At 39.3% G+C, this 24,172-nt stretch overlaps 2 protein-coding genes across 2 annotated transcripts in view; both read left to right on the top strand.

Moving 5' to 3' along the window:
* Nucleotides 1-256: 256 nt before the first annotated feature.
* Nucleotides 257-18,755, top strand: LOC121519866 (ETS domain-containing transcription factor ERF-like). Its single transcript, XM_041802958.1, has 5 exons — nt 257-314; nt 4,752-4,983; nt 8,101-8,230; nt 12,952-13,042; nt 18,436-18,755. Exons 1-5 carry the CDS (start codon nt 257-259, stop codon nt 18,753-18,755), a joined length of 831 nt encoding a protein of 276 aa, XP_041658892.1.
* Nucleotides 18,756-19,718: 963 nt separating this feature from the next.
* The window catches only part of lig1 (ligase I, DNA, ATP-dependent), a 126,132-nt gene continuing 121,678 nt past the window's right edge, over nt 19,719-24,172 (top strand). The window contains exons 1-2 of the mRNA XM_041804099.1: nt 19,719-19,872; nt 20,483-20,545. Coding sequence (XP_041660033.1) covers nt 19,856-19,872; nt 20,483-20,545 — 80 coding nt within the window. The 5' untranslated portion in view covers nt 19,719-19,855. The remainder of the gene's footprint in view (nt 19,873-20,482; nt 20,546-24,172) is intronic.

The following is a 24,172-nucleotide window of genomic DNA, read 5'->3' as shown; positions in this document are numbered from 1 at the left end:
ACAATTATGCTGATATTGTCTAGCGTAGAGATCAGGAATGCCTGTTTTGTTTCCCCCCGATGAATCATAATGTGTGAAGATGCTGCAGTAATCTGGGCTCTGTTGAGCTAATTTAACACCACATGACGGCCAATTAAAGTTTCTTTCAGATGACTCTTTGCTTTCCCCGACTTCCATCTGATGATGCTCAAAATGATGAAGCTATTGTGTAGTTTTGCCTGTGTGTTTTTTTTTAAATTCTGTGTTGTGTTTGCAGATGCAGTGCAGCTGCAGCTCCTCAGTGGGACACCTTTCATCGCCGTACTGGAGCAGAAGTGAGTTTGGAGCGCTGTTGTTTGGCTGCATTTGTTTGTGTCTCCCCTGTATTGTTCGGGAGATTTGTCATACTTATTTGAGAGTTATTTTATCCTCATTCTGTGCTGTCTGTATCTATCTGAGTCACATAGAAATAGGCAAATCATGGATAGAAAGTTTCACCTGTGACAAATGATGCAGAAAAGACTGATCAGTCTGCATCCATTATTGGCCTGTTCTGACATACTGTATGATTTTACCCACTCTTTTTAGCTCAGTCAAGGCCATGGTTTCTTCTTCAACCATAACCTACAAGAAGTACAAAGCACAATTCCAAAATAGTTGGGACGTTGTGAGGAATGTGATTCATTTCAACCTTCAACTGCACAATGACAAGCTATATGATGTTCAAACTGGTAACTGTGCTGTTTTTCAGAAATATGCACGCATTCTGAATTTGGTTCCAAAAAAGTTAGGACTGATAATAGCAGTCTAGTGTCGCTTCCCACTCTTTGGGCGAAAACAGAAACACAAATTTTGTGCTTTAGACAATCTAAAAGCCATAATTTACTCTGTTTTTATCCATAAATGACAAAAGAGAGTCAAAGAAGCTCTCTGTGGCTTTAGGCTGAAGCTAGAAAGGAGTGAAGGGGTCAAATGTGGGACTGTTGTGTTGTGTTTCCACTGACTTTAAGACAGCGATCACCCTGTGACAGCTAGAGCTGTAGTCTGTCCACCTATTAGCAGATTTTTCAGAAACTTATTGTAACCCTCAGGGGTCCACAATCACGCCAACTATTCAGTTTTAAAGTTATAAAACAGGCTTGACCCACTGAATTACCTAGCTTTTTTAGAAATCAAGCTATAAAATGTGGTACTTTTGTGTTGACTCTAGTTTAATGACATAAACCAAATTGCCATGCCATAAGCTGCACCTGATTTATAATCTTAAAGTTTTCGTCTTTACTGTGAAATCTCGACCTGTGTGACAAATAATCAAATCCTGAACACACCATAATGAGGCTGAAATAGTTTTCTCATAATGAAGCGGTGATCAGTCCAAGCTTACAGGAAAAGCAAAGCTTCATGATTACAAGGACAGATAATGGAAGAAGTAATTACACATACTCACATCCTCTCTGGCCTTTCACAACACATCCATTCAGTGACTTCTCTGCTTCAAAAACATGTTAATTGCCAATTTGCAGTGTTAAAATCGCCCTTTTCCCATGTTTCATAACATCCAATAATAGTTATTTGCGACACATTGTTATACAAACCAATTAACATTTTATGAACAAATGGACAAACAAACAGTCAGAGCAGAATAAAGACTGTCACAAAGCTCTCTTGGAGCTCAAACACAGCCTCAATACACCAGACAACTAAAGGAGAATAAGTAATGATGAGATCTGCAGCATGAGGAGATTTTAATCGTTTGCAGAAAATATTGTTTCCCTCTGTTATAGGAGTAGTTTGTGATGTCTCCCAAGTGTTGAAAACAATGATTTGCAGAATTTCCCACCACACCTTGTGGTATCAAACATTCAACTTCTTACTGTTCTCCTGTTTTTCTTTACCCATGGATAAGTTCAAGCCATAATCTTCGATTTAAGTATTATTCCCCTTCCAAAGCAGGTCTCTATTAACTTGACACCCAGATAAACTGTTCCATATATCCATTGCATGAGAAATATTTTACATTTATCTGGGAAACCTCCCATTAAAAGTATATGGGAAGGGCAGGACTTTAAAAAAAAATTCTGAGAAGATGATTGGACAAATGTTCTGTCAGTCATATTCATTACAAGGCAATCAAAGAGACAAGTAGGTATGCACAGCTCAAGTAAGTAATGCTGTGGTTTATAAACAGTGGAGTTTGCTGGTTAATAAACCTCATGCTGAAGCCGGATGGAAGAAGTGGAAAAACGTCCTCTCTGCAAAGAAAAGCTTTCAAGGTTGGCTCTTTGCTCTAGTTTTAATGCAGAAATGAGGTTCAGTTCTCATAAAACTGCAGCTATACTAAAGCTACATGTAAGCTAAGCGCTACACCAACTGCAACCATTGCTATTAGCTTCAGTATAACTAAACCCTGCCTACCACCTTGTTCTCCTTTAATGAGGCTAATTGTTCAGATCTGTTCTCAGACCTGGCACAGTTGTTTCAGATTGGAGTTTTGCTGATGACGGACATGGGATTTAGCCAATCCTTTTCCTTTTCAAGGTCAGGTCTGTATCCAAACAGGAAGTCTCTTAGTGTAAGAGAGCACAATAATTCAAAATGAGTGGCACAGATGGCAAGGTGGTTAGGTCGCATGTAATGCAGGTAGCCTCAGCTCAAGTCCAGCCTGTGGTTTGTACACCACATGCCAGTCCCCATTCGCTCATCTTTTTGTGCAATATATGTGCAATCAATGTGAAGTTATGTGGTAGGATGTTTTACTGATGTGCAACTTTGTGTACATGTGGATTATTGTTGTTATTGTTCTATTTATTATTGAAGTCGCGCTTGGTGAGCGGGTCGTTAGGTTGATCCAAAGTTCGGTTGAGACAGTGATTTCAATATGGAAGCCTCCATGGATTGGCTTCAAGAGCTGTTTGAGTCCACCTATTGTAAGCAGACGACTGATGTCACACAGGGTTTGTCCAATTCTTTCTACAGTCTATGCTATCCACTGTCCTATCTCTCCAACAAAAGGGCAACTCTGGATCAGTGGTTATAGTGGTCATCTTGCAGTCAGAAGGTTGCAGGTTCAATCCCCAGGTACATATGACAGTTTTTGATGAATACTACGTCATCGATGGCCGACAGAGGACTGTTCCAATGTCAAGGATCTTTGAAATTTTTCCAAGGACTGAGTCCTTCAACAGAGAGTTTCCAAGGATGCACATGTATCCTCCGCTCACAGGATACCCACAATCCAATGCGCATTGTTTTTCTTCTCTTAGAAAAAAACCCCCCAAAAACCCCCGTTATATTAGGAGAAAGCCAGGTCCTAGTGCGCTCAATACACTTTTAAAAGTCCTATTTCCACTGTAATTATGTTGTCTTCATTATTTCATATCGTCAGAGTAAAGCTGGATGGGTAAAAGTAGCACCATATAATATAATTATATCAGATGATTATATTAAATGATCAATATGATTATATGATCATATTATTATGATTGATGTGATAGCTCATTAGATGGCGCAGGGTAAAACTTATGAAAGAAGTTGTTTGTGCCCCTCCCATTTTGATTTCTGCAGCCGCTGCTTATATGGGCGCAACCTTTCCTATGATGTAATCACACACACTCGCTAGCCTGTTCTAAATGTGTGTTCAAGAGTTACCATGGAGGACTCTGGCTTCGCCTCCAAGGGACCTGACTCAGGAGGATCCTTCCCACAGAAGAAGGATCCTGGACTTTGAGAAACAGCTATAGTTTAAAACAAAAAGGCAAAAAGTGATGCTTTAAAACCCTAAAGTAAGTGCATTGTACGTCACTAGTAGTTTAGTGGTTGTGTCTGTTGGCCCCATGCGCCGATGATGTCGTCCTTGAAGCGGGGGTACAAATTTAGACCTTGACTCCTTTCCTGCATGTAGTTCCACTTTCTTACTCAAGTTTCCCCTCTATCCCCTGTCCTTTCCTAGAAGAATAGAAGCATTAAAGTCCAACAACATTAGAAAAAAAGAAGAAAAGTAAAAGGACATTTCATGAGTTTTAAAACCACAGATAAACTTTAACTATGATCCTAAAAATATCACCTCCTTCTCTATTTGTATTTAACACATCTTTCCCAAAGCTGAAGCTTTCACTTCAGTGATTATGCAAACTCTGTAATGTTAGATCCTACCTAAACAGAATATTCATTTTAAATCAATTATGCGATTCTAAAAGCCAACAGGGGTTAACAAGTCCACGCTTCAGTCTGACTCAGGGTCTCTGAAACCCAGAGGGAGGAGTTGAAAACTTTGAAGGCCATGGTTCGAAATAACTTTCTACTTCTCTCTGTGATTCTTCACTGTTTAATGAGTCCTACACCAAAGAGACTCCTGCACTTGACTTGTATGTCACAGAGTGGGTGGAAGATTTTTACACCAGCCTCCCTCTATCTGCCTCCAGATGGTCCAGCTCATCCCTCAAAACATCACTTTGCCTGCAGATCAGACCTGCTGCACAAAAACAGACGCAAACTTGACAGCACATAACCTCTACAGACTCATTAAACATCTTCAGCATCGTCCTAGAGAAGTCAAAGGATCACAGTGTCACCTGGGGATAGGCCGGCTCTTCTTTTATAGACTTTAGTGTACATAGACAAGTGTGGTTTGTTGTTAATGTGGCCTCTCAGGTACTAATACTTCACTGGATTAATCATAGGTTCATCTGTGCACTAGCTTTCCTCAAATCCAAAGGAAACAACTCAGACTGCTTAACTCCCAAAAAAATGTTAACTTGTTCATGTCTCTTCAGCAGTGCTTTTCCCTGACTGGGCCTACAAACCAGCATGGTCACCAGGGTCCAGACAGGTGCAGCTGTGGCACTTCCTGTTGGAACTGCTGGGTCGTGGCGAGGGCGGGGCCATCGGCTGGGGAGGAGAATGGGGCGAGTTTGTCATCAGGGACCCCGAGAGGCTGGCCAGGCTGTGGGGAGAGAGGAAGGGGAAACCGCACATGAACTACGACAAGCTCAGCCGGGCGCTCAGGTGATGCAGACAGAAAATAGCAAATTAAGAAAATTACATGATGTATATTTACATGTCATCAGTCTCAGGGTGGGTTGCTAAAATGCTCAAATAGTATGATATCTCACAGCTTTGCCCCCGTTGTAAACTGGGTAAATGTAGGAAATTGATGAGAAGTGAAGGGAATGATGTTCTGAATATCAGCACTGCTGTGATTCCTTCGTGACCTTGTAGTTCCAACCAAGCAATCTGATTGGAAAAGAGGCTTCCCATGAGGTGTCATTAAGCTAATATACAGTATTTTTGTCTATAATATGTTCGACTTGGATTTCAGAGCCATAAGATTAACAAAAAGTAAAGTAACATGATTAGCAGCCTTGACACCTACCACTGCTGTAAACGCAAATCCTTTTTAAGAGTTGCATTAAAATATCAAAATATGCTCATAAGACCACAAAAAGAGGCACTTGCAAGTACTCTTCCTGTTTTCAGTGTCTTGTTTGCTTGTATATCAACCATAAACAGAGTTAACTGTAAAGCAGGAGTTGAAGTTTGGATATTTCAAGCTGCCTAGAGTTTCTGTCTATTGTGCACTACAAAGATTACTGCCAAGGAGTTTGTGGACCAGAGTATTCATTTAGCACTAGTATCCAGTGATGAGAACACTAACCTCCAATTTCCACATACAACGACTGCGCTGCGATCCGCCGGCAATACGTACAGCAGAGCAAATCGCTCCCTTTCTTTTTTTTTATTTTTGGGCATTCTTGTGCCTTTATTAGATAGAGGAGGACAGCGGATAGAGTCGGAAACAGGGTCAAGATTGGGGGAGAGACATGCGGTAAAGGGCCTCAGGCTGGATTCAAACCTGGGCCGCCCGTGCACATGGGGAGCACCTTTAACCACTAGGCCACCTGCTCCCCAATTGCTCCCTTTCTAATCAATCAAAATCTAATCAGCAGCGTGTCCCTGGAGCGCTGCTTCATTCAAGGTATGCTGCACATCTATTTTCAGCGCTGACTGCTACCAAACCACAGGGTCGTTTCCTTTATAGGCGGACTATGTAAATGCATAGGCCCCATAAGCCACTAGGGGGCCACAAAGCTGAATGTTTATTCTCAACTGAGGGGAATTTAAATTGCGTGTCTTTATCCCTTATATGCTTAAATATAAATGTCAGAATAAAATGAGCCACCATAATAAAGAGGGCTAACAGATATTGGGCCTATTGTTGATTATTTTGGACTATTGTGGCAGTGGATTATTGGTAACTCAACTGAGTTTATTGCAGTCTCCCTCTTTGCCACATTTATTAGACTATTTATTGTGACAATACAGTTTGCAAGTTTGAATAATCCATCCTGCCTTCCTGCAGCTGAATTAAATTTTGGATGTAGTATTTTCTTTTATTCAAAAGAACCATAATATCAAAAAGTGAAGTAAGTGTAATGTAAACTATGCTATATATGACTGTTAGCTGCCCACAGAAGAAAATGTAGGTTAACAGCATAAATAATTTAATATGAGAGGTTATTATGGCTGTGATCTGTTTTGCTCAAGAAGTGTAATAGATTGTGGCATGTTTTTGGATTATCTAATGGATTTGAATCTCTCCATCGTAGTTTAGCAAACTAGGGCTCCCACAAAGCTAGAAACGACCCTGCCAAACATGACAATTCCTGTCAATCAGAAAGCTCTAAAGAGGAAGTCACAAGCATAGAATATCAGTTTTTTTCAAAACACAACACAATGCAGACTCCTGATTGTAAATCATCACTATATCAGCATTACGTCTCATCCCGCAGCGAGAGCAAAGGGCCATCGAGAGGTCAGTGGGTCACAGAGCTACAATGGTGCCATTGAAGAGGAAAAGTTCACTTTTAAGGGCATTTAGCCAAAGAATTTTACATAAAACCACAGTTCCTTTAAGCAAACATTAACCTATTAATGTCCTAATGTACTCACCCAATGGTGGAAGCAATAATATCATGGACTTACACCCGAAACGTGATAAATTAAGCCCAAAAGGTAAAATAGTCTGCTGTTGACATACTATTCCTGTCTGAACTTGCAGTTCTCCTGTGATCTCTGCCCGCTAATTGGGGTTGTGCGCCACAGCGCATCACCCCAGTCACGCCTCTAGGCGAGGTTGCTCGCTTTCGATTGCGGCAAATGCGTGGCGCTTCGGTGCATGGCACAGTTGTCCTTTGTGGAATTGCAGGTTACACTGACAAGAAAAAACTTCCATCTGGTCAAAATTACAGCAGTGATGGTTTCAGAGATCTTTAGCTGGCTGCTAATGCTAGCACTTAACCACTTCCTGACTTACTTTGCTGTTTTATGGAGTAACAAGACTGTAGCAATGAGAAAATTACATATTGGATGCTAATAGTGTTAGCTAGCTTGAAGTCGTCTTAACTTAGCAACCAGCCAGCAAGCTTATAGCTATGATTGCACTGGAACGGTTAGCTTGCTAACATCACAAGCTAACACAGTAGCCAGGAGTTTGCGCCTTTCTTGAAGTATTTGGTAAATTCTGTCAAACTCCAGTGTAAGTAAGGAATTAGTTTAATGGTATTGTCAGTCCTCAGCTAACTGAAGTTTGGGAGTTCAACCTTTTAATTTATGCAGCACTATCAAATGTGATTCAAGGTAACATTTGGTAAATGCAAGTGTTAGCTGTTCTAAAGCAGTCAGGGTAGCTATAGAAAAAAGGTGGTTTTAAATATGAAATATGCAAAATTTCCCTTAGAATGTCCTCTGTCTGTTGTCTTCAAAGAGCTTATTATCGCCTATATAGCCTATAGCCTGTTTACACTACACAGCATTTTAGCTTCTTCTCCTGAGCATGACATCAGAGGAATCCTGCTGCTTTATGAATATTGACTCTCCTCCCTCTCTGTACAGCTTCACCCTAAGGCTGATGGTGTAAATAAGTGTACATCTTGCCTTCATACGTTGTAAGATTAAAATTTAAAATCTAAAATGCCTCCATGTTGCAACACATGCCATTAGGGAAGCAGAGCTAGCATGTGTTCCTGCAGCCTGCCCTGCAGAAAAATACCATAAACGCTCACACATCCTGAACAAACAGACACATTCAGAGTTTAGTCTGACACAGAAACATCTCACTTCCAGATATTACTACAACAAACGCATCCTGCACAAGACCAAAGGGAAAAGATTCACCTACAAGTTCAACTTCAGCAAACTCATCCTCGTCAACTATCCAGGACATCCTCCACCTCCACCATCATCCGGTCATCAGGTCATCACTGCATCTTCACATCTCATAAACACTTAAAGGACTCCCTGTTTGGAAAACTGGTTCACTGATTATGTTTTAACACAACAAAAAATCTGCAGAAGCCCTTTATCTTATTGCACTGTGTCTGGGGACTGCAAAGTGTTAGTTATTTCTATAGATTTTCAACTCATGAGTACAGTTAGATCCATAAGTATTTAGACAGTGACAGTTTTTATCACTTTGCTTTTCTTCCCCTCAGCTTTAATTTCCAGTAAAATATTGCATTTTCTATTACAGCAGAGTACCTCCTTTTCAAGATATCAAAAGTATTCAGACTATCTAACATAATTGCCAGTATAACCACAGTTTTTAATACCTGGATTAAAGTCTTTTAGAGTCAACTATTTCCTGAAGTCTGGAGCCCATGAACGTCACCTAATTCTGGGTTTCCTTCCTGGAGATGTTTTACCAGGCCTTTTCTGCAGCCGCCTTTGGTTGCTGCTTGTTTGTTGGTCTTTCTTTCTCCAGTTTTGTTGTCAATAGCTGAAATTATGCTCTCTTGGGTTGAGATTAGGTGACTGACTCAGCCTTTGAAGAATATTCCGTGCATTTGTCTGCATTCAGACATTCTTGGACTGCTTTCACAGTATATTTGGGGTAATTATCCATCTGCTCTGTAAAGCGCGTCCTGTCAGTTTAGCAGCTTTTGGCTGATTATAGGCAGAGAGTATAGCTCTGTACACTTCAACATTCTTCTTACTTCCATCGGCAACCACATCATCACTAAACACCAGTGAGCCCATTCTATTTGCAGCCTTACATGCCACTGCCATAACAATGCCTCTGCCATGTTTGACAGATAATGGCGTGCTTTGAGGCATGAGCTACTCTTTTCCTTTTGTACTTTTCTCTTTCCATCATTCTGGTACAAGTTTGTCTTGGTTTCTACCATCCAAAGAATCTGATTCCAGACATAGTGATGGGTTTTTACAAGTTTTTTGTTGTTGATATCTTATCTGGCCTTCCTGTTCTTGGATGTTATTACAATCATCAATATAGAGTATTTTTCTTGGCTTGTTTAGATGTTGTGCAGGGTTTTTCTTCAGGATTCTTTGATCATCCACTTTTTTAACCTGACACGCCAGATAGAAAGTATTCGGACCCCCTTCACATTTTTCAATTTCATTTTGCAGCCCTGATACTTAAAATGTTAAAAAAAGATCCTCATTAATTCATACTCAGTACTACATAATGATAAGAGATGGCAGAATTTTAGATTTTTTTGCAAATGAATTAAAATACAAGATTGAAATATCACATTGACATAAGTTTTCCAACAATATGCAACAACTCTTAAAATGTAGCTCAGCTTCCTCCCATTTCTCTGGATCTTTGCTGAGATGTTTCTACACCTGTGGTAAAATGAATTGGTTGCACATGATTTTGAATGGCATACACCTCTCTATAGAAGGCCTCACAGCTGACAATGCATATTAGAGCAAAAACCAAGCCATGAGGTTAAAGGAATGGCCTTCAGAGTTTAGAGAAAGGATAATGGAAGAAGTTTGGCACAAGCAGGACTCTTCCAAGAGCTGGATGCCTGGCCAAACTGAGCATTTGGGGAAGAAAAGTCTTTGTAAGAGAGGGGACTGAGCTTCAGAGATCCTGCAAGGAGATGGGACAAAGTTCCAGAAGGACAACCATCACTGCAGCTCTCCGTCGATCTGGGCTTCAGAGAGACTATCGGGTTCACATTTCTTACCAAGACCCTTCTCTCTTGATGCTCAGTTTGGCCTAGAAATCAGCCCTTGGAGTCCTTCTCATGCCAAACTTCCAGGTGTGTGCCTTTCCAAATCATGTCCAATCAATTTAATTTACCACAGCTAGACTCCAATCAAGGTGTAGAAACAGTTCAGCAAAGACTGAGAGAAATGGGAGGAACCTGAGTTAAATTGTAAGAGTTGTTGCAAAGGTTCTGAATACTTACGTCAATTTGATAGTTAAGTTTTTCACTTTTCATACATTTGCAAAAAATTCTAAAACTCTGTTTTCACTTTGCTATGAAGGGATACTGAGTAGAGATTAATAAGAATAAAACTGAATATAATCGACTCTAGCATCAGGCTGCAAAATAAGATTGGAAAAAAGTGAAAGGGGTCTGAATGCACTGTATCAAAAGCTTCAGTAAAACAGTGACTAAATGTCAATTTAACATTTTAATCTGCTTCATTTGTCATGAGGTGAAACAGGAACAAACTATGGAACTGCTTGTTCCTTAATCACCAGAATACTTTAATGATGCTGTAACTCTTAAATGGTAAATGCCACATTTTTGTCACTGTCTTAATACTTGCAAGACATAACTGCATATGTTTGTATTTTTATCTTGAGATATCAGCACTGTTTTTTCTAATGATAACAGCTGAATTTATCAAGCTATTATCATGGTTAAACCAACATTGTTTCCCAAAAGGGAAGAAAAAACACCTGAAATTTACTTGTTATCTCAAAAAACAGAGCAAAATGAAACAAATCCAGGCCCGCCCCTCCCTATACCCACACTGAAAACAATGATTCTAGGCCTTAGTAATAGTTAAACTTTATTTTGGGGTAAAGTTTCAGTAAATTATATCAAATCAAATGCCATTTAATCATTATGGCTTAACAATAAGTAAATATGCTCAATATAAACTCAAATGTAAACAATTCAGTAAACTTAACATAGATTTTTGGGTAAAGTGTAACTAAAAAACATCAAATTATGTTATTCAATAATAATATCTAATCGCAACGTAAATATACTTAGCATAAATCCAATTGAAACAATTCGAGTAAACTCTATGTCATCAGATGGGTTTGCTCTAACTTTCTCTGAAAGGGGGCGGGGCACAGGTGTGATAGCACAGGTAACGTCACGACTGGGCTGATGCAATTCAGTGCAGTGAAACAACTACAAGGTTTTGAAGTCGGTGTTCATGTTTGATTGGAAAGGACAACACATTTTCAGTAATCATGTGGAAGTCTTGCTTGAGTTTATTACAATAAGCAGAAATACATTTATTTTACACCAAGATCCCCATGCACAGCCCAGATTGTCAGGTGCCGGTTGGCAGCAAGTCATCCATCCATCCATCCATCCATCCATCCATCTTCTATACTGCTTATCGCGTTGGGGGACCTTCTTGCTATGAGGCAACAGCGATAACCCCTGCAGCAGGTCTATCAAGTCAAGTACATTTATTTCTCTTTTTTTTCAACCTTTATTAAACCAGGAGAAAAAGAGTTGAGATTAAGAATCTCTTTTTCAGAAGTGTCATGGCCAAGATAGGCAGGATATATAGGATGTATAAGTCATACAGTGGTGCAGGGGTTAGGGCTGTTGCCTCCCAACAAGATGGTTCTGGGTTTATTTCACAACCAAAGCAGTTAAAATTTCTTTCATGTGTATTTAAATTAACAAATAAAGTTTATGTAAAAGATCAACTTAAGTTTACATTCAGTAACTAAATCAACAATAAGCCTTTATGCTCAAGTTTGCATAACCGTAATTTAATAAAATATGACCAAGTTACTTGAATATTTCAAGCTCTCTCAACAAGGTTTTAAGCATTACTTTATGTAGTATTTTACCTTGAACTAATGTAATAAAAATACATGAAAACTGATGTGTAATTTAATCACTTACAGTTCAGATTTTTAGTATAATTATTTTTTGAGTGCAGACTACGCGTAGCACATAGGGCCCTGTCAGATGTGGAGGGCCTCGCTTTGAGTGTTTTTTTCTCCCTCTCTGAACATCAGGCCGGTGTTTTCAAGATAAATATGATCAAGATCAAACATAAACTGAAACTGGGCTTCACACATAAGTAATTCACCCTCAGGATATCTGTTTTTGGAGATCGGTGTATTGGTGCATGTTTTCTTACAAGGTTTCTGTAAAAATCATCGCTTTTGTTTCCAGAACTTGAGTTAATTTAGTTCAAACTAAATCTTAAAATAAGCTGCATTCAGATCAGTTTTCCAAAACATGTGTACAGTCCTTTAAGAAGAGTTTTATTCCAACAATAACCTCAGCTATATAAGCCACCATTTTCAAACTGGACCCACTTATACAGAAACAATTACTAGGACTTTCTCTTTTAATGTAAGACTGTTTGACTTGAATAGAAATCATTACTAAAACTTATCATTTAATATGAAATTGACTTACTGATCTTCTAATATAGAGGGGATTCACTGTGTTAAAGTTGTATTACATTGTAGGCAAACCCAGGGCTTAGGTTATCCATTAGCTCTTAAAAAGAGCCGTACTTTGTTTAATTTCATGATTAATTCCCCAAGCAGGGCTTTGTGTCTGAAGGTAGAAAAGTGCCGTATAAGTGGAGCCTATTAAAAGATATACGGTTATATTTTGCAAATGGAAATCCCAGTTCGGAATAAAACTCTTAATATCATGTAGTGTAATTAAGTTTTTACCACATTTCAATTTTAAATGAGGACTCCGGTGTACAAAATATTACGAACACCTTTCTGTTATTAAGGTGATTAATTTCTTAATCACCCAAAGTGCTTTTTTACAACATTAACTTCCATCTGTGGGGTATTTAGATGAAGTTAAATCAGTGACAGATCAAAACTTCACCGGGTGTTCCTCGTGTTTTGTGCACGTATTATCAGTCTGTACTGAAAAGTTACCATTTCAACCATCCTTTCATCTCATCCTGCATCCGTTTACCCTCCAGCTGGTACAGAGCAGCCCTCTTCCCTTTCCTCTCCTCCCCTCTGAGAGTGGTCTTCCTTTGTGTGGAGGAGCGGGCTCAGTGATGGACGGAGGTAAGAACACACCAATTAGCCACTCTGGTTGGTTCCTAATGAGTCTCAGAGTGCCAGCTATGACTGGAAAGCATCTTTTCTTTTTATGTCTCTGAGATTTCTCTGCATGTTAGTCTGAGAGACAATAGGAACACAAAACTGCCTCTATTTCTGGGGAAACCTTAGACCCAGCTCTTTGAAAAGCTCCAGGCTTGGTTAGTTTGAAGCTGATGATGGTGGTTACAACAGCTGCATTGCTAAAAATTGGCTTTTTTTGGTGGTCATTATTTAAACCAGTGGTGTCCAACTATTGCCAAGTGTGACCCTTGATCCTTTTTTAATTATCAGCAAGCTTGAAAAATCAATCATGGTCCACTTTAGAACATGAATCTTGTGCTGTTCTATATTCTACTTCTTATTTCTAACACTAGCCACCGCTGTGTTCATCCTGTAAACAAACATTTTGACAAGAACAAAATCATAGAAATGCTTTTCGTGACTAAAGTGAGATCATAACATAAACAGGGTACATTATAACAAAAACAACAATATCTCGAACCATAATGCCCAAAACATGATGAACAGAGGATTGCAGCAGCAAGTAGCAACAGGAATGGCGTTCATTTGCTCTGCTATCTGCCTCGTTTCAAGCTCCAACTTACAAAGCATATCGCACTAATCATCTTCAAGCACCATAATGTTTGCCAGCTTCCTAGAGTTTGATCTGGTTAGCAGACATCAGGATCATGTGATTGCAAACAACCTATAGAGAAGAGGAGGATACAGAAAGAAGAGGGTGATGTAGAAAGATGTATTTCTATGGCTGCCCTGGTCAAACTTGCTTTCTTGGATATGGACATGGAAAAAATCAGCAGCAGCAGTCATATTTTATAGAAGCCTAAACATTTTAATATCAGCATCAGCTGAGATGTTAATGAAATGTGGCATGTGTACAAAACACTCTGAGCAGTCAGAGGACTAGAAAAGTGCCACAGAAGCTCAAGTCCATTTAACATTTACCACACGGACGAGCGCCTCGAGCAGTCGGGGGTTTGATGCTTTACTCAAGGTCCCCTCAGCAGTACTTAGGAAATGAACTGACACCTTTTTTAGAAACAGACTGCGCTACCTCCAGCCTGGAAAGTACTCCCATATAAAATTTGTTCTGCTCAAATTTGTGTTTAATATTTTACCTCTAGACATACCTATATGCAAACACTTTAAAATGCTTCCATGCTCTTTAAAATAAGCTGGGTAGTGTAAACTTTTGCAATAAAATGACATTTGTAGAGACTATATTCCACTGCAGACTGATGCGCTCTCAACCTCTAATGATGTTTGAAAAGTATTTTGGTTCCCAGTGAATCCAGGACCACTGGATTGTGTTTGAAAGGTGTGTATAGAAACCACAAAGTCACACATTGGTGTTTGAACCTCCCAGTTTAAAATAATAGTCCATATATGAATAAGTGAGATTCAAACAAAGCTTTAAACTTTTTAAACAAAATAATTTACACAAAAATAAGTAACCGACTCCACAGAGTCTTCTTTCAGTGTTTCACATTCATGAGGGTGCTTTTCATCTACGTACTCTGTTTATCATCACTGATCTCATCCTTAAATGCTCTGACGCTGATTTTTAAAGTTTCTTTTGTTTCAAAGTGCAAAGAAGTTGCTTTTGTGCTTGTTTCTATTTGCAGGATTTTTTATCTTTAAAGTAAAACATGGTGTGAGTTTGGGAGAATAATGCAGAGGTGGAGTTCAATCTTATCCTTGAAGACGAGTTCTGGAGGATGAATAAATTCAAGACTCTGGGATGAAACAGCTGTATCTTTTGGGACTCAGCACCAAAAAATGTATTCTACTACTGTGCACTATAAAAGCTGTAATACTGCAGGTTCACGTAGCAGAATGCATTGAGTTGTTGGTGTGAGCCATATCAATTAAAAGCTACAACTGTGAGAGTCTAATGAAAGAAAAGCAACTGAATTCCTTTATCAAATGAATAAATGGAGATATCTTCCTCTTACTTGTCTTTTTCTGCTCCTTTAAAGTTATTTTCCTCTCATAATTTCTTTGGATTAAAACCAGAGAAAGCCTCGTAGTAGACCCCGAGAAAAGCTTTTATTTCGTCAAACCACCAAGGTAACGATTTCTTTACTTTCTTGATTATAAAAATGTCAAATATTTAAGTTATACTACAACACAGCATCAGCCAGGGAGGAATAAAAACATAAATATATATTTCGAAGATTACTTTAACTTAATGCAGCACCTCAAGTTCACTCTTGATCTCTGCTTTTTGTTGTTTTAATGAGTGCACATCAAGCAATAAAAATGTCTGCTCTTCAAATATGCCTCTATAAGTATGATTTGGTTAAATGCAATCAAGTGCATTTAATCCAGTTTTACTTTAGATCAAAGTTGAGTTACTCCTGAATTTCATTCAAGTTTCTCTGTTTAACGATTCATTACTTTGCTATAATTTAGATGAACATTGCACTTTTTATGCCTGTACAACAATTTAAGGCGACTGTGACAGTCACAGTTAACGGCACTTAAAGGTACAGTGCAATTAATGCTTGCACTGAAATGTCTGCATATTTAACAAAGAGGACTGAACCTACACCAGATGGACAAAAGTATGTGACCGCCTGACTATTACACCAACTGAGTCTTTAATGACATTGTAGTCACTTTAATACAGAGTTGGTCCTCTTCTTGCAGCTCTAACAGCCTCCACGCTTCTCTTCTCTGAAGGATTTCTACAAGATTGTGGAGTGTTTCCATGGGAATTTGAGGCCATTCATTCTGTAGAGCATTTATGAGGTCAGGCACTGATGTTGGACGAGAAGGCCCGGCTCACAATCTCTGTTCCAGTTCATCCCAAAGGTGCTTGATGGGGTTGAGGTCATGACCCTGTGTGGGCCAGTCACGTTCTTCCACACCGAACTCATCAAACCATGTCTTTATCGTTCTTGCTTTGTGAACTGGGCACAGACGTGTTAAAATAGTTAAGGGCCTTCCCCAAGCTGTTGCCACAAAGTTGGAAGCATTAACCTGACACGCCAGATGGATTTGTTTCAAACTTCCATCTGGAAAACCTTCCATAGACGGCATTTGGGAAAGGGTAGAGGCCTTAAATAAACCTCTGAGGGTGATTAGATGAAAATTCTGTCTCTTAGGGCCAATCAGAGCAACAAAACACGTGGCTTCGAAGCCGCTTCCGAGGAGTAAACTCCATAGAGAACTGCATAACACTAACCATGGCAACTGTAGAAATATCGGTACACCACTTTTGTCATTTTTGAAACAAAAGGACTCAACGCTGTTCTTTGTTCTTCTTTTAACAAAGAAATGTCACCAAGTTCTGATACAACTGACGCTATAGCAGTATCCACGCTAATCTCTTGCATTGCTGCTTGCCTGCGTCACGATTCTGCTGCGTCTGAAAGTACTGCCTCTCACTCCTAACTTCTTACAGGGCCCAATCTGTTCAGATGGGGGCTTTGCAAGATGGATTTGCCAGTGAGAAACAAGGGAACGGGCGAATCCAACTGCTTTGCGAGGTTATCGAAGCATAGCATTGTCCAAAATGCCAAGGCATGCTGAAGCATTAAGACTGGCCTTCACAGGAGATAAGGAGCCTAGTCGAAACCCTGAAAAACAGCCCCATGTCATTATCTCTTCTGCACCAAACTTCACAGTTTGCAGTCAGGCAAGTAATGTTCTCCCAAACCCAGACTCAACTATTTTTAAAAGTTAGTGTTATCAGTCACGTTCAGTCAATAGGCTTTCCAAATTTTAAACCAATGAAAAGCATCAAAATAGAGTGCAAAGCATTATGGGGGTGCTTGCAGCATGAGGCTAGATGGCATTATCCCTTTCAGCCTTACTCAATATACGGAATAAATCCATCATGGAGGTGAGCAGAACTGAGCAATCCATCAGTGCATGGCTTGATCCAATTCAGAAAGGCCACACTGTTGAAGCACAATAATTCTCTGCTGTCTTATGATGGTACTTTGCTCAAGCTCCACTTGACTATGGTCCATTTGGAGTTTGTTTTCATCTGAGTGTGGGGACAAAAGTGGCAAGAATCACTTCTATGATTCTCTGCTGCCCTTGATGTCATCTTTTTGTTATTGTTTTGATTGAGCACACCCTGGTGTTAGAATTTACAGACTGGGTGTTTTTTATTTTTCTGATTATGGCAATACACTTTTAATGCAGGATCTCATCTACAGAGTACTTTAGTGAAGCTTCTGTGATTTTACAGGCTTGAATGACATAAGATAATGTTTATCAATTCCTACATCACACTCTTCAATAAAGTAATATTCAAAAACTGAGATGATGTCAAACTCAGACATGATATGGGCAAATAATTAAATTGCACACTCACCGGTCTTTGTTATATTGAGATCCTGCCGACAACGCCAGTTTAACCATGAAATATTCCAAAACTGAGTTGAGAAGAAGACACAGGAGACTGTGGTGGCTTAGATTTGGCCAAGGAGACAACAAATTGTGAGGTTGAAGCCACATTTCTAACAAGGACCCAGGTAGTTCACCCTTTTATGCCTTTGGGACAACCTTAATCTTAATCACAACTCAAAATAGGATTACACAGTCTCCTCGGATTGAAGTAAAGTGTTTAGAGACCTCACCATCCAGAGAGGACACCACAAACAAAGCTGGATCCCTAAAGAGGAAAGACTGTGCACCTGCTGCATCCAACGGGAGATGGAAACAGAGCTGCACTTTCCAACCACCTGTCCTTTATAAAAGGACATAAGAGACAAGTTCTTTTCATTTTTTACCAGCAAACAAAAACAATTCACCCGCATGAACAATGAATAGATGCTTCCATGTCTGCTGAGTGAAGTGCACATTATGTGAGCTGTTGTGCCTGCACATTAAGAAAAAGATTTATTATAGAATGTCTTCATTCTCAACCATAATATTAAAGTTAAACCCAGATTTTTGTTACTAATTCTAATCCTTTATTCTGTGATTATTATTATGAATTTGTGCATTACTTTGGCAATGAAGCTAGTGATTTTTTCCATGCCATTAAAGCCCATTAAATTGAATTGAATAAAGACATTCTGGAGTCAGACTATCTCTATGAAAGGTTCATGAATGCACAAGCTGTAAAGAAACAACCTTAACTGTAGGAACAAACAGCCTCTAATCTAACTCAGGCAAGTGAGTAGAGAGTATTAACATAGGATTCGAGGAGAGACTCCTAGAGTCCACACTCCTGACCTTACTGCTTGTCCTGGGGCCTTAGAGTAACTTAACCATCCTCAGAAAATCTGTGGAGACACAGAAATATTAGAAATGTTGATCACTCTCGTTATGTAAACTGAAAACATCACTGATGTCTCTATCTCTCTCTGTCTTGACAGCAATCCTCCCCATGCCTCACCCCTTCCTACTCCCATGCTGCCTCCCAAAACCCATCCCCACCCCTCACGCTCTCCACGGCCACTTTCCCTTCATCTCCACTCCTGCACATCCAGGGTCCAACCCAAGGGAGCTGAGGGAGTCAGGTCTGCCACCTCTGGCCTCTCTCGGTGCTAACGTCTGGCCCCACAAGAGCACTGGTGGCTGGGATCATATGAACCACATCAGCCGAGGCTTGTTTGTCGAAGCAAAGCAGACTGAAAGTGAAGGAGAGGGGAGGAGAGGGAAGAGTGATGCACAGAAGAGGGAGAAGAGGGAGTGAAGAGGAGGAACACACCACGACAGATGGACAGCTATCCCTCCTCAAATAGACTCTGTTTTTGTGTTTCACTCATTATACAGTACTGTATTATTCATTCTCTGTGATACACTGACTTTGTATTTATTGACTTGGACCATGATTTGTGTTTTTTCTTTTTTTGCTGAATAGAGATGTTCAGGAAACAGCTTTTCTTCTGTCAGCACTTCATGACACAGTAGGGGAAATGCACTTGTAAACAATTAACAACATGGCACTTGTGTTTGAGTTAATAAAGGAGAACACTCAATTTGCATTATTCAGCTGTTTGTCTAGCAGTCGCCCTCCTTCTGTAGGCCTCATAAAAATAATAAGAGCCGCTGCATAAATGTTGCATTTTGGCAGTGTGAAATTTTCATGACATCAGTTTTCATATCCTCCTTACAGCGTCAGGACCCGCCTGCAGTAACCACCCCGATACAGCAGGGTGCAGTAGCAGCTTTGACATCCCGCGAGTTTTTCACTGCAAAACTGTTCCCGGGAGAGTTTGCACTGAGATATGTAGAAACCAAGACGTACCACTCTGTTTAAGTTTCGGGCACACTTATCCCATATCGATTATGTTGGGTAAAAGACAACTCTTAACCTATTTCTGGTGCCATTAACTACATTGCAGTAGACCCGTAATTTATAAAAAATTTCGAAACTGTTTTGTCTTAATAATAGAGAGTTTCCTATGCTGTCTTCGAATACTGCTAACACTACCTTGGACAACTGAATACAGCCATTTTACGAATCCTTATTGTTAGTGTTAACACATATAATGAGGGGTTTTTATTTATATAGGACTCTATGTAGTACTCACTTTTTACTTTTAAACCCGAAAACGGCGTAACGGTTTCCTATAGTGCCGGTTGACAGCGCATCAGAATTAAGCAACAGAGAGCCCCATCACCTTTTTTTCACAATCTTCGGCTGAGATGTCATTTTGGCGCCGAATATTCCAACTATCCTGTCACTCTGCAGCGCGGGAGTTGGTGTTTATTGTGTGAATGTTGGAGCTGTCCTTTAATTAACCTGTTAGTCTTAATCTAGTGTTAGGCGAAGGAATAACAGACGACAAAATGCAGCGGAGCATCGCGTAAGTACAAAGCTTTTTAATAGTTTCTATTAAGCTAGCTTTCTGGAAGTAGAAGCGTTAGCTTAATGACGTACGTAGTGCTAGCTTAGATAATGAGGCATTAGCTCTGTTTATGTGTTTTAAAGGGCCTGAAGTGGCTTAAAACTTCAGCTGTCCATTTTAATTTGGTGTTAACTGCACTACCTTTGAGCTAGCTCCATCATAAGCTTGCAACGTATGTGTCTTACAATTTACTTCAAGTTACTCTCAAAAGTGGAGAAAGCTAAACACCAACAAGTGTCTCCACTGTTACCTGTTAGCTTTACTAAGCGGCTATCTAAAGACACGGCGAGGATTCGTGTTAAAGCTGCATTTGATAACGACAGCATGAGTTTGAAGACGTTAAATTTGCAATCTGCTAAGTTAGCTATACAGCCACCTAACCTGTCGTTTCACTCCTCACAGCTCAACCTGCAGTTTAACTTGTAGATATAATAAACCAAGTTTGGACATAGATCAACTGTATTGCTGTTGTTGAAAATGCAACCATGTGTAGGAGTGTGTACAAGCATATGAACGCCCATCAGACCATTACCTTCCCTTTCAGTGATTGTTTGCTTTCCTCCATTAGATCATTCTTCCAGCCCAAAGGCAAAGATGTTCAGAAGAAAACTGCAGAGGAACCTGTGAAAAAGTAAGATTTTATTTAGCTGCTTGTTGTGTTTAAAAAGAGATATAGCTGCACCCAATGTTATGAAGGCATGCGGACATTGTGTGGAAAATATAGTTCATATTACTTGACAGATTGCTGAATATTTAAAATGTGTATATACGTTTTTACTTCTTTGACTTTAAATTTTCTGCAGTGCACGCAAGCTATGTGTCACTCCGTACACATCCCGTTAGGGAGATCATTTGATGGGATTTAACCTGGTGAAAAAATAGAGGAAATACTTCAGAGCTGGAAAATATGAACATCAGACTGCTATAACATCCATAACTAGCTAAAGTGCTGCATAGACTTAAAATCAGTGGTGAGTGTAGACTTAATTCTCAGTGACCACGATATTGGGCCAGAAAATTCATGGACTGAATGAACAAATGAATGAATTGCTTTACAATATAATGACAAAAACCAACTAAACAATAGTCACAGTGTCCTAAAAGAAGTACATAGACTTGAATATCTCTGAACTGCTCAATTTTCTTCTTTTTGTATGTTATTTCAACAGACCTTTAACTAAACAAATTTTATGGTCTGTGATTAGAAAAATGCTGAATAATGTATATGTAGACATGCCTATGCATGTTTAAGAACTTACTTGAATTTTCCTCAGGATCAAGAAAGTATCCATTTATCCAACTATTAGTAATTAAGAATGGTAATCTGTTAATGTCTTTCTGATTTGCTGTCTTGATGTCCTCTGGAAAAGAATAGAAAAAAGCTGGATTGGAAAGAGACAGAAACTGTAAGCTCCTCAGATACAACTTCAGTTATTAAAAAGTAACTTGATGTATAATAAGCAGCTCGTTATCCTTGAACATGATCTATATTTCTATGTCAAACTTACACTGTAAAATATGCCATAGGTTTGCATCACTCAACCCATGCAGAAGACTACATATGTAGCGTAGTCTTCTGTGTAGGTTCAGGGCACCTGGTTGTAATCATACATCAAAATGATGCAGACCACAAACCCTTTGGTTAGGGCTGCAGTCAACCTAAGAAAAACTCAGTCGACTGAAATTACACTCACACACCGACCAGTTGATTGGTCTATCAGGTAAAAATAAAAGAGAAAACCTTCCCTTTATCTTAGGATCAGCTTAATCTGTGAAAGATTCTTCATTTCACGCTTCTAGTAGTCTAAATGATCTTCAAAATTAAGATAACAAACTATTAGAAGCATTTTTAATTATTTTTTTATCCTCATTCTGTTGTACGTAAATAACAACTGACTCAGAGAGGATCACTGTGCACCTGTTTATAACCATATAAATTCTGTGATCACAGCACAATAACTATTAAACATAATCCTCAGATAATTGTTTGTATTAATTTATAACAATATCTATTAATAGGATCACCTGTTCCAGTCGGCGCTGTCTCATTTACAAGGATATATCGGAGGACATGCAGTGTTTATTTACTGAGGTGAAGGGGAAAGTTTGCTGGTCAGGACTTGATGACCAGAGGACACCGTCTTTTCTCCCTTCTGCTCTCTGTCCATCTGTAACAGACACTAACGCTGCACATTTTAATGAGATGATAAAGGGACTTAATTCTTGTATGTGCAGGCCACGAGAGTTGATGCTCTGACGGAGGGCAGAAGAGACACTCTCAGCGCCACTTCAATACAAACATCCTTTATCTTTGTGTCCAATTTCACATTTGTTGCCTACAAGTTATTTACGGCGTAACCGCTGTGAAACAATCAGAATGTGACATGTTCTGCACCACTTTGTGTGCCCCTCTACCTAGATTGCCTGTTGCTTCATTGCTCAGCTCTGTTTCCAGCTGTGCGTCTCACAGTCTATGTGCTTCAGCCATTTTGTTCTCACCCACACACATGTCGGGAACAAACTAATGAGCAGGAATCTTGGTCAGATGAGAGGGTGTTGACCTGCCAATTGACCTAACGACTGTAGGTGTCAGCTTGTGTCAACCTGTGGTTGATCTGAAGGGTAGCATCAGGTGACTGCTAGTCTCTGAGTGATGTGTACAGGCATATCGCATGCACATTTCCCCCTGAGTGAGATGAATGCCTGCAGACAATAAAACAATTCATCACATCTCTTACAACTGAAAATATCAGAGGTGTCAAAATATCAAAGGTTTCCTGATCCATGTCTCTCAGTGGCTGAAGAAGCTGGAAAATCCCCCTGTATTTTCCTCAACTGATTCAGTGGTTATACATTTAATCTCCTTTGATATCTTCTGTTTTTTGTCCTTTGCAATGACTGCAGAAATCAACTACAAATCAGTATTTATCAGCTTCAACATAATACTCTAGGTTTTAGTTGCTTTTGTTTTCTGTACACAAACAAGCAGAAAATCTGATCAGAATGGAAACTGGACATACAGCAAACATAGAAATTGCACTGCTGACAGGTGTTGTTGTGGAGAATTGCTAACCAATGGAGATGCACAAATGTGCAAGTATGTAGTGCTCACAGTGGTGTTGGATACGATGGTTAGCTATGGTGTAGATCAGATGTTCTCAACTGGCCAGGCTTAAGGACCCACTACCACCTTCTTGTGGCAAATCACAACCCGAATTATTCAAAATGTTCAATTGCTTAAATGTATTTCATCCAAAATGTTATATTTCCAACCATAAATGGAACACAAAGACAGAGCAAAAGAAACGTGCTTTTAAAAGCACATAACTACAGAAGGACAAGTATGCATATATTGTTTTTAGCCATTTTCCTCCAAGACAGCTTAGAAATTTGGCAATTTCTCAGGGCAATTCCTAATCATTTTGGAAAAGGACAGGGAGATCAATAAGTTGAAATCTTGAGAAAAAGGCTAAAATTTACTTGTCAACACAAGAAAACCAAAAACATGTATAGGTTTGTCTGTCCACTTAGGACTTTAAAACATCCTAACATTTTAACTGCATATTTTTTTACTATCACACATGCGGGACCCACTGGAAACAGCGTCACAGCCCACTTTTGGGTCCCTACCCACCAGTTGAGAACTGCTGGCATACATTTCTGAAGTCGAGAGACTGGTTTATTATTTTCAAATTTTTGTTTACCATGTTTTTAACACGTAAAACCTTGTTGAGATTAAAAATCTCCTTTTCAGCAAAGACGGGCAGCAACAGTTAGCAAAGTTACAGAAAACAACAAGCAGCCGTATGCAGAAAGCATAATACAAGATACAAAATATCCAAAAATTGCGTAAAAAGATATAACAAATTTAAAATGCAAGTATTTGTCAAAATTGACCACAATCATATCATGTTTTTTTATGCAATAGTGTTTGTGTTTTCTTTTGTGCTGCAATTGTGTCTTAAGGGGTCCCTCTAAATAAATCTTATCTGAGCTTATTTCCCACTATGGTCTGTATAAGGAAAATCATTTCTATTCTATAATTTTCACTGCTGGCATGTGCAAGTAACAAATCTATTGTTTTGTTATGCTTCAAAATCTATGGCCTTGCTAAAAATAACCGCTTTTTTCAGGTGTTAAGAGGGTGGTTTGACCTATTAGAAGATCAGCAGAATAATTGAGATGCTAGTGTCTGTAGAGATGGACAAAAATAAGGATTAAAGTTTGCGTATTATGGGTGGAATGGAGACATCTGCTA

This window comes from Cheilinus undulatus, linkage group 13, assembly GCF_018320785.1.
Source record: "Cheilinus undulatus linkage group 13, ASM1832078v1, whole genome shotgun sequence".
Classification (NCBI taxonomy): domain Eukaryota; kingdom Metazoa; phylum Chordata; class Actinopteri; order Labriformes; family Labridae; genus Cheilinus; species Cheilinus undulatus.
Note: the sequence above shows the minus strand (reverse complement) of the source record. Positions and strands in the feature narration are given on the sequence as shown.

Excerpts from the sequence above, each read along its gene's own strand:
- LOC121519866 (XM_041802958.1), top strand. The coding sequence starts at position 257 with ATGCAGTGCAGCTGCAGCTCCTCAGTGGGACACCTTTCATCGCCGTAC. Across the intron at positions 8,231-12,951 it reads CACCATCATCCGGTCATCAG|CTGGTACAGAGCAGCCCTCT; the intron begins GTCATCACTGCA and ends TTTACCCTCCAG. Across the intron at positions 13,043-18,435 it reads GGGCTCAGTGATGGACGGAG|CAATCCTCCCCATGCCTCAC; the intron begins GTAAGAACACAC and ends CTGTCTTGACAG.